Here is an 11,163-nt window from a genome sequence, read left to right as displayed (position 1 = left end):
ACTGCAGTGACATGGTTAAATTCCCCAGAGCCTCAGTTTCTTTGATACAGACTAAAAGGCTGGTATCATCACTTACAAAAGTGTCTTGAACTTGATGGAGCTTATGTTGAATAATAAAGTTCATGTCTTTTCTTTTTTTTCTTTTCTTGAGACAGGTTGGAGTGCAGTGGTGAGATCTCAGCTCACCGCAACCTCAGTCTCTCCTAGGCTGGGCTCAGATGATTCTCCTACCTCAGCCTCTTGAATAGCTGGGACTACAGGGGTGTACTAGCATGCCTAGCTAATTTTTATATTTTTTTTAGAGACGGGGTCTCACCATGTTCTGCCCAGGCTGGTCTTGGACTCCTGAGCTCAAGCGATCTGTCTGCCTTGGCCTCATAAAGTGCTGTGATTATAGGTGCCTTATTTTTATCTTTTAACTCAATATTTCCATGAACTTTGAAGTCACTTTCTACATTACATACTAGTGGTTTTCAAACTGCAAGTCAAAAACTATTTAGTGGTTATAAAATTAATGAGTCATGACCATCTTTTTTTTTTTAAATGACATGGAATGGAATATATCAGAGGGCATTGCATGTAGTCCAGGTGATTATAGTTCCATGAAACTTTTGTTTTGAAATACAATATAAACACATATACACACAGACATTTGTGGCTTGGCTTGCAATGCCAAATGTATTTTTTAATGTGACTCATTGTCAAAAGTTTGAATGTCAAAGTGTAGCTTTGAAGATGCTCTTCTGTTCATTAACCCCTACAAAGTCTCCCCATTGCCTGCTGAATAAAAAGTCTACATCTTTTGGTTGGGCATGGTGACTCATGCCTGTAATCCCAGCACTTTGGGAGGCTGAGGTGGGTGAATCACCTGAGGTCAGGAGTTCCAGACCAGCCTGGCCAACATGGTGAAACACTGTCTGTACTAAAAATAGAAAAATCGACCAGGGGTGGTGGCCTGCGCCTGTAATCCCAGCTACTCGGGAGGCTGGGGCACGAGAATCACTTGAACCTAGGAGATGGAGGTTGTAGTGAGTGAAGATTATGCCATTGCACTCCAGCCTGGGTGACAAGAGTGAAATGCCATCTCAAAAAAAAAAAAGGTGTACATCTTTTAACCTGTCAAATCAAGGAGACACTGAACATCACAATCTGCCTCTTCAGCCTCATCTCCTCCTTAAACGTGTCTGCTGCCCCATAAATATATTTCTGCTGCTGAAACAATGTGTTTCACTTTGTTTTCATAGAAGAGGTGATGGACTAGTGCTGATTTGAAACACCTGTGTCTCATCCAGTCTTTAAAGGCTTATATTTGCAAGTTATCTTGCGGTGAGGAGTACAGCCATTGTAAAAACAAAGCCAGCTCTCTCCTTCTGTGGCAATAAAAAAGGCTGAAAGTGTTCTCCTACCTTATAATCAGCTGCTAATGCTTTGCTATTTCTCTCCCAAGAAAATTCATTGCAGTCAAAATTCATTTATAGTTGACAATGACCATTTTCTTTATTCCTTTCTGCTTTCTTTTCAGATGCGCTATACTTATGTTTCAAAGAGAATTTGCCCTCCGACTGGTTGCAAAACCTGGAGATAAGTTATACTGCAGACTCTCAATTAATATACAGCTGTTGGCACGTGTGGACCATCTAATGAAAGTAAGTGAATTTTGTTCTTTCTCTTTTTTCTGAGACAGAATCTCAGTCTGTCACCCAAGCTGCAGTGCAGTGGCTCGCTGCGCTCTCTGCCTCCCATACTCAAGCAGTCCTCTCACCTCAGTCTCCCGAGTAGCTGGGACTAGAGCTGTGTGTCACCATGCCTGGCTAATATTTTGGTATTTTTCATAGACACAGAGTTTTGCTATGTTGTCCAGGTTGGTCTTGAACTCCTGGGCTCAACGATCCATCTGCCTTGGCCTCCCAAAGTGCTAGGATTACAGGTGTGAGCCAAAGCACCCAGCCAGTGATTTTTATTATTGAAATAATCTAGCTTAACTCATCCTTGAGCATCTAGTTGTGCCTTCTGTGAGGACAGCATCTTTGGTTACTAAATAAAAGTTGCCTTTGAGAGTACTACTTAAGTACTTTTTCATTAACAGGTTGGAAAGAATAACTTCAGACCACCGCCCAAGGTGGAATCCAGTGTTGTAAGGATAGAACCTAAGAATCCACCACCACCCATCAATTTTCAGGTGAGGTTAAAATATTGGCTTAATCAATAAAAGGAAAAAAAAGTCCAGGCTGGAAGATGTGTGTCTATAGCAGCAGAAAAATATTGAATCAACCTAAATATCCAAACATAGGAAAATGTTAATTAGGACACATCCCTCTGCTGAAGTTGATGGAATAATTTGATGCAAGGTAGTTATAAAGTGAGACCCAGTCTCAAAAAAAAGAAAAGAAAAAATTGAATAAAACTTGGAAAACAAGATAAAATGAAAATAGTTGTTTTAAAGTAATATTATGGGTAACATGTTTTAATTGTAATTGCTTTTGAGATTTAAAAACAAGAAAGAAGACCACTTGATGTAAAACCTTACTACAGCCACATTAGAGAAAAACACGACTGTGTGTGTGGTCAACTGGTGGTAAATGGAGTAGTTTGTCAGTAACTCCTTCAAGGAGGTTTAGGGGTGTTGCACAGGCAGTATCTGAAGTCATGTCTGTTTTGAATCTTATTTTTGAAAATGATACTTAGATTTAAATAAATGCCATGTTCTTTGTTCAGAAGTGGGACCATTTTGTTTTTCCTCCACTTTCTTTCTTTCTTTTTTTTTTTTTTGAGACGGAGTCTCGCTCTGTCGCCCGGGCTGGAGTACAGTGGCCGGATCTCAGCTCACTGCAAGCTCTGCCTCCCGGGTTTACACCATTCTCCTGCCTCAGCCTCCCGAGTAGCTGGGACTACAGGCGCCCGCCACCTCGCCCAGCTAGTTTTTTTTTGTATTTTTTAGTAGAGACGGGGCTTCACTGGTTTAGCCAGGATGGTCTCGATCTCCTGACCTCGTGATCCACCCGTCTCAGCCTCCCAAAGTGCTGGGATTACAGGCTTGAGCCACCGCGCCCGGCCTCCACTTTCTTTTTTTAAGATGGAGTTGCACTGTGTTGCCTAGGCTGGACTTGACAAGCTTTTGGTAGCAAGTGATCCTCCCACCTTAGCCTCCCGAGTAGCTGGTACTACAAGCATGCAGCACTGTGCCTGGCTTTATTTTTTCAAATTAAAAAAAAAAATTGTCATGCTTTGACCCTTGTCAAAAAAAAATTCTGAGGAAAAGACATACTCAGTGAAATGCACCAAAGTACAAAAATCAAATGTGTGTCTTACTTTTGCATCTGTGTGCCAGCCAGATCAAGATACAGAACATTTTCCACTTTAGAAAGTTCCCTTCAATTTTATATATTAAAAGACAAGGTAATACCTAGCAGGCATAGACAAGAACAAGAAGTTTGTAATTTGAAGAAAATGTCTATCTTCTATTTCAGGAATGGGATGGTCTAGTAAGGATAACCTTTGTTAGGAAAAACAAGACACTCTCTGCTGCATTTAAGTAAGTATTATACTAATTTCTAATGTGTAAAGGACCAGTGCTCCAGATACTATGCTAGAATTTGGTCCTTTTCCTGAGCAGCTACCCTAAAGCATAAAGATATGGGTCCAGACAAACTTCACCTTTTTAACTATCTTTAGAGCTTGGGAGGCAGGAGAACTTAATGAAGAAAGTTTGCTGGAGTTGAGAGTCAGATCAGGTTTTTTTTGGCAAAACAGGAAAACACTCCCAAACTCTGACCATACCTCTGCTCTAGTTTTTTGTTGGAAAAATGAGGCAATGATGGACCCCTTCCACACTTGTGAAGGATATGTGTCATCTTACTAACTTGGGAAAATGCAGCTCATCAATTTGGGGTTCAAGGGTAAAAGAGAGGTGAGACACAGTTTTACAGGGCTTGGAGTTTTTTTTTAGGGGATGTTTTGTGGAGGGTCTAGAACTTCTCTAAGAATTTAAGAGGTATTTATCAGGATTTTGCACTTTAAATATAATTAGTGTTTGCTGAATAAGTTTAAATATTCAACAACTTTTAAAATTCCTTAATTGCACCATACATAACATAGATTTAATTTCATCTAAAATGAAATTATTGCTTAAATGGCTTATATATTAGTAAAAAAAAAAAGTTTAAATTAAGAAATTATTCTGACTTTGGAATAATAACAGTGGCATCACTTCTTTATGCTACAGATCAAGTGCAGTGCAACAACTCTTGGAAAAAAACTACAGAATTCACTGTTCAGTCCATAATATTGTAAGTAGAAAATGTTCCTGCAGTTTCATTGATTTGTTTTCTTTTAAAATGTCCATTTTTATTCTTGTTGATCTAGCATGAGATTATTTTGTACATTCCATAGGATCCTTAAAAGACGATATAGAATGCATAACTAGCACAATTTTGACTTGAATTCTGACAGGTCAGTGCTGCTGTGTATCCTGTGGAACAGATAAGAGCAACTTTGATTACTCCACCCTGTCCTCTAACTACTGACAGTTGTTTTTAGCCATAACAAGAATCAGATTCAGCAGTTACAGGTTCCTCAAAGCTGTAGATATGTGTAGCTTGCACAACTTAAAATAACTGTGTACAATTTACTGTCCTCTGAATTGTGACCATGTCTTGTTTTTTGCTCACACAGCAGTTACAAATATAGTTATTAATTTCTAAGTTTAATACCCAGAAATTGAAATAAAGTTTATATGGCTCAATAGCAGATTTCTGGTTGCCTCATGCTTATCATTTGTGTAACAGTGTGTGTAATGTGATGTTTGCTAACTTTTTAGCTTCCAGTTTAATTAAACAGAACAGACAGAGATAAAGGCCAATTTTCTTTTTATTTTTTATGACTCAGAACCTATATGATTTAATGTATCACAAGACTATCTCCATTTTCTCTTTTATGGGGAAAAAGTCATTAGATAATCTGCCTAAGTATAACAGAAAAATATTAAGCTAGATTAAGAAAAGTATTTGGATAAAATATGTGCATTAAGTGTAAAATCCTTAATATTCCCAAGGCTTGGGCAGGTCACCTCTTTGAGAAAAACGAGGTGGTTAAGGTGAAATCTGTAGCAAGAAAATGCATTATTTTGAAAGGAGTAACAGTTGCTTTAAAATGTAATTTATAGTTTTAATTATTTGTGAAGTCTGAAACTAATAACTATTATAGAATTTTAAAGACGAAAACGGCTAATATAGACAGGATTACTAATTCAAGGTATTCCAAGTTTTTGTTAATAAAGATCAGCCACTTAGAGATCCAAGTCTTATGTAAACAATCAGGCCTTCCAAAGTCTTATTAACAGATATATTAAAGGTGACTATTTTATGACTTACTGAACTAAAAAAAAGAGTCAAGGTGACCTCATTAAAGATATGTCGTTCATTTATTCTGAATCTTATATTGATAGATAATACCAGAAGATTTCAGCATAGCAGATAAAATACAGCAAATCCTAACCAGCACAGGTTTTAGTGACAAACGGGCCCGTTCCATGGACATAGATGACTTCATCAGGTAATTACATTCTTGTTTTCCTAAATGTTTACATTTCTTTACTGTGACACCTTCAGATTAGAGATTTTAAAGGCTTTTAAGCGGTATAAGGTGCTACCTGGGAGAGTTATTGCATAGCACTTCCATGGCATGGAATAGTATTTGGTGTAGAAGATGGAGGCTAGTTAGCTGCAGCAGAATGAACATTTTCTTTAAGAACAGTAGTAAAGAACAGTCCGAGCCAGAAGATTGCCTTTGTGTTAATGTGGTGTGCATGTTCCTCCCTTCCTGCTCCCTCCCCAACTCTCATTCATAGTCTTAGTCTTAATAGCTTATCCCTCCAAAATAGTCCATAAGGTAGAAAAATCATAATACATGTAACTAGATCTGATTTTTAAAATTTCCTTACTGGGAATAGCTGTTGTTAAATCAATCTTAAGCATACAATAATGCCAGTTAGAATCCTACCTGGTTATCCGTTTAGTAATAATACAGTTAGTTTTGTAGCCTGAGGCAAGTTCTGTACTTCTCAAGTAAAAAGCTGTCATAATTATCTAGGTAATTTAGACCAAAATTTGTTTTGCTTGAATTAAGCAAGTAAGTCTTATGAAAATAGAATAAGGCTTCAATTAATTACCCAGGTAATTACTAACCTGTACTTACTGTTTTTAATCATTAAGATGTTAACTTTCACAAGTTCTTGCCTATTTAGCCAATTCACTTTTAAAGCTTCCATGTTCTAGAGGCTGAATACAAAATGAGGGTAGTTTGTTCTAAAAGTCATTGGTTTGACTTTTTCTAAGCTGGAAACAGTTCTATATAACTAAGACAAATGGAGTTTATATTTTATTGGCTGGCTAGCAGTACTACTGAGTCTTTTTAGATGTTAATCCTAGGCATTGAATGCTATTCGTAAGTATCTACTTTGCTTTTTTAGAAATTTATCTGGACCTGTTTCTATGGGCCAGCCTAAAAATAACCTCAGGTCTAAAGAGAAATATTTTATCTTTTCCTTCATTTTCACTAAATTTCCTCAAAGTTATTGGGCATGTGCAGTTTACTAACTAGAATCTATTAAGTACACAGGTATCTACAGGGAGAAATAATGTGTATTTAATTTGAATATAAATAACAGCTCAAGAAAGGAAGAAGGGGCATGTAAGATTGGTTATTCATCTGACTTCTGCCAATTCCAAACAGCTTCTTGTTCAGTTACCTTGAAACAAGTGCCAGTGAGTTCTTAGGCCTGGGATAATGAGTCTAAGATAATTTTAGTCAAATTCATTACGACATAAAAGCTATAATGAAAGAGGCACCAACATGGCATGGTTTTAACCAATATACATCTTATAAATTTAGTCAGACAATAACATTTCTTTCTTTTTTTTTTTTTTGTGAGACAGAGTCTTGCTCTGACCCCCAGGCTGGAGTGCAAAGGCACAATCTCAGCTCACTGCAACCTCTGCCTCCCGGGTTCAGGCAGGTCTCCTGCCTCAGCCACCTGAGTAGCTAGGATTACAGGCATGTGCCACCATGCCTCGCTAATTTTTGTATTTTTAGTAGAGACGGAGTTTCACCATGTTGGCCAGGCTGTTCTTGAACTCCTGACCTCAGGTAATCCACCTGCCTCAGCCTCCCAAAGTGCTGGGATTACAGGTGTGAGCCACCGCACCCAGCCAGTATCGTTTCTTTAATAACTAGTATTAGGAGTGGGTGGGCTCTGTCAGCATGCTGTATTCATGTTTTAGAATTAATGGTATAGAACTATATACCATTATGTGCTACAAATTAGCTTTTCAGTACCATTCCATTTTGATTTCTTTTTTCAGATTGCTACATGGGTTCAACGCAGAAGGTATTCATTTTTCCTAGGTGTTTGGAAAACAGAATTTTTCAAGGTCAAGAAAAGAAATGAATTTTGTATTTTTTGTATTTGAGAAGATAATGCTTTTGCTTTAGAGACATAATTTACTTGACTGTTTTTGGTTCGATACTACTACTGTTGTCACCATTTATGACTCTGAATTTTTAAGTTGGAGAGTTCTAAGTATCCAAGTTTTTAATATATAGAGCTGGTCCAATCTATTCATCATCTTCAAGTTCAGGAGCCGCAGAGACGCACAACTTTACACTTAAACTTATCATTTCTAACAGTTTATTGTATAAAGATGTTACTCTTCTATTTACTGTTATATACTGTGAGGCCTTCTTTAGGCCTTTAGCTTTGTTCCTCCAGTAGTAAAACAGTTAAAATATGCTTCACTAGTCACACATTCCCCATACCATTTCATGTTATTCACATTCCCCGTACCATTTCTTTTATTCACATGTACAGTAAAGCAATTGTTTCTTAAAGTATTTTTATTTTGGTTCTCTCATTCTCTTCTCTATTTATCCTATACACTGTCTGTTATGATTGCCTACCTCTTTTGCTATCCTATAGCATCAGAGACTTAGGGTTCTGGGTAAGCCCAAGTCTGCTACTGCCACCGAGCAGTGCCAGGCATATTTAAAGGGCATGACTCCCTACATGTAAAATGAGGAAGCTAAACTAGAATGAAGTTAACAATAAAATTATCTTTTTTTATGGTTCTTAGGTAGATAACTATAGGCATAGCAAAATTTCAAAGGGTTTTGTAATTGAAACTGGTTTTATAGTTTTATATTTGCTTTCAACTTCAGAAAAACAGCCATTTCCCATAACTACAGGTTCCCAGTATTCCTGTGATTTCTGGACAATTAAAATTTCCAGTACTTTTTTCATATACCTGGTGCTTAGTTTTAAGCTATTTTAAAACTGTCAGATTGAGAATTTCAATAGATGTCATAAACAAGTTTTATTAGCTACTATGTTTAAATCAATATAATACTAAGGGCTGTTAATATACTATAATAGTTTTAGTAGCTATTTTGTTTCTATAAAAAATTAATAAAAATATCTTTATTGATATTTGGCTTTTTTTAATACCTAAATTAATAGAAGGAGTGTTTCCAATTAATTTAACAAAGCCAGATTTGAAATCTAGCTTCAAAGTCATATACTAAATGTTACTACATAATTAAAATAATGCTTGTTCTTGATGTATAATCCAGAACAAAAGCGTCAAGCTGCTTTTGTTAAACAAATATGAAATATACATAAGGGTAGATTTTTTGTTTAATTTCACAAAACTCTCTTGCGAAGTTCACTTGTATCATCTCTATCCTTATAGTCAAAATTTTAAGATTTAACTTGGCTTTCTCGGGTTATTTCCCTCTACCCGTATGAACTTCTGAGTTTTAGTTCCTTTTCTGGCCTTCAGTTTTCACTATCTGTAAAGCTGAAGGACTGTATTATACTACCTCCAATATCTTTTCTGGTACTAATTTTTAAAATACCTGATCAGAATGAAGCCATCATAGTATAAGGCAGCATATTTGTCTATAAGGAGACTTTCCAAAGACAGTACCCATCCAATGCAAATAATAAATTCGAAGCTAATCTGTTGTGCTTTAAATGAGCAAATTCACGTCTTTATTGCCCTTTGAAAGTCAGTTAATCTCAAAAACTACCTGTTTTAAAATATCCTCTGCAAGGTCACCTGTAACAGTTCTCCATCCTTCCTCTTCCCTTTGAAATAAACACAATAGGATATATCTTACAGCTGCAAGAAAACCTGAGTCCCTTCCAAAACAAAGGTGACTGAAGTAAATTCTCTCTAAAACTTATTCCATAGACTTCATTTATTAATAAGCATATTGTGAAAATCTACATTTGTTTTAGATTTCATGTTTACAGAGCTTTTCACACTTGTATTAGGATCTTTCACAACTACTGTCTGGGTTTTATGAACAGTAAAGTAAAGAATCTGGCTCATGTGACTCTATTCATAGCTCCCCTTTGGCTCCTATGAAGGAGCTGGTAGTTCCCTGGAGTAAATAAATCGAAACAAGATATCCTTGGGAGATTTTTAGCTGTTATTCTACTCCGGGACCCCATCCTGGGAACTGAGGGAAAACTCCTAGAGAGAGATACAAATCTTTGAACAAAATATTTACATGAAAAGTGGCCAGTTTTCTTCCTTGGAGTAGCAATCTGTAAAAATAAGTGCTGCTGTTTAAAAAGTAGCATGCCCTACGCCAATGTATTAGTGAGAATTTGATGATTCTCACCAAATAACAACGAAGTTTCACATTTGGTACTGGATGGAGCTTGTGTTAGATCTGCCTTTTAAGGCAAAGTCAACTCTTTCAGCTTAATTCTTTTTCAAGGGAGTAATGTACTGTCTACACTTGGCTTAAACTAACTTCTATTATGGACTACTTTCAATGTACATGTAAATGTTCATGCATCAGAAGCCAATTTCCTTTAACAGTACATAGAAAAGGTGTATTTTGGGGTGGTAATGAACACTTCAAATTAAGTAATGATATTGGTAAGGATCAAATTGCACTATTAGTCTTGTTAATACCACACTGGCACACACACTGCATATATATGTATTTTCCTAAGATAAAACTCTTCTCAGAATTTCATTACTTTTTATTATACACCAACTAGTTTATATTTTAGTTCTTTACAAAGAAAATGCTAAGAAAAATTATAATCACGTTATATGGTTTTAAAATCATAATTCCAGATTTCTTTACATATAAGATGGAATGGTCCAGCAGCTATATCCACTGTCACAGACTTTAGTTCCGTTCAATGATATGGCACATCCTGCAAAATTAACTAGTCACACACAAAAAATGTCTCAAATACAGTAAAAATGTACACACAAAGGTAATTTACAGTGACAAATAAGGAATGTAATTTTTCTTGGCTGTGCTTCAGAAATTTAGGGTCAGTAGCCTTGATCAAGGCACAAAGCAGGAAAAGGTGAGCACAGCTGTCTCTAGGAGTGGGCAAGGTATGTACAATCACTGATGAGGTATGCATGCACGCAAAGGATTTAAAACTGCTCAGTCTCACTACAAAAATTGAACTGAGTTAAAAGGAAATGCTGTGGCTTCCCCCTACTATCTGGCTCTGGATCGAGTCCACAGTCTTAATTCATCAAATAGAAAATAAAACTGACAAGGATCTCCAAAAGTAAATCACTATTTGCGTAAATGAAACAAAATGCTTCATTAATCCCAATTCTTGGTTGTGCCTCCTGGACTAGAAGCATTTTGTAGACAAGAGTGTTTCACAAAATTGAAATGTAATTCAGGTGAAGGACAAAACATTTTCCACAGACACTTAAAATTCCAAACTTTCAAATGGCCCTTACAGCTGAACCGTTGTATGTTACAGTAGTGAGGGTTCTGGGAATCCTTTAGCAGCAAATGCTGGTTTAAAGGGCACGGGGTCTCTTCGGGTTGATTTGCTTGCTGGCTTGTTCCTCTTCTTGTAGAGCTGCACGGAAAGATTTCACTTTGTCTTGGAAAAAGAAAAGAAAGAGGGAATAAGTATTGTATTACATGCAGTAAGAGTTTACAACTTTATGGGTTCGATCAAGTCAGCTGTGTTATTTCCTAACAGTTACTCAGTATTTTTCCTTTTGTTTTTGTTGTGTAGAAACTCAGAACTAAATACAGTGCTGAACTATTACAAAGTTTTTTGTTACAGATTTCCAGAAATACCTATTTTTCTATATCTTTCAATAGCTT

At 36.5% G+C, this 11,163-nt stretch overlaps 2 protein-coding genes across 2 annotated transcripts in view; one reads left to right on the top strand and one right to left on the bottom strand.

Moving 5' to 3' along the window:
- Positions 1-7,882, top strand: part of DIMT1 (DIM1 dimethyladenosine transferase 1 homolog (S. cerevisiae)) — a 15,564-nt gene extending 7,682 nt beyond the window's left edge. Inside the window, exons 8-13 of the mRNA XM_011952207.1 lie at positions 1,523-1,646; positions 2,087-2,179; positions 3,468-3,532; positions 4,223-4,286; positions 5,444-5,550; positions 7,359-7,882. Coding sequence (XP_011807597.1) covers positions 1,523-1,646; positions 2,087-2,179; positions 3,468-3,532; positions 4,223-4,286; positions 5,444-5,550; positions 7,359-7,401 — 496 coding nt within the window. The 3' untranslated portion in view covers positions 7,402-7,882. The remainder of the gene's footprint in view (positions 1-1,522; positions 1,647-2,086; positions 2,180-3,467; positions 3,533-4,222; positions 4,287-5,443; positions 5,551-7,358) is intronic.
- Positions 7,883-9,234: 1,352 nt separating this feature from the next.
- The window catches only part of KIF2A (kinesin heavy chain member 2A), a 48,932-nt gene continuing 47,003 nt past the window's right edge, over positions 9,235-11,163 (bottom strand). Inside the window, 1 exon segment of the mRNA XM_011952216.1 lies at positions 9,235-10,933. Within this exon segment, the coding sequence (XP_011807606.1) occupies positions 10,848-10,933 (86 nt within the window). The 3' untranslated portion in view covers positions 9,235-10,847.

The sequence above is a fragment of the Colobus angolensis genome, unplaced genomic scaffold (genome assembly GCF_000951035.1).
Source record: "Colobus angolensis palliatus isolate OR3802 unplaced genomic scaffold, Cang.pa_1.0 Scaffold337, whole genome shotgun sequence".
Lineage (NCBI taxonomy): Eukaryota > Metazoa > Chordata > Mammalia > Primates > Cercopithecidae > Colobus > Colobus angolensis.
The sequence above is the reverse complement of the archived record's forward strand: the minus strand, read 5'-3'. Positions and strand labels throughout refer to the sequence as shown.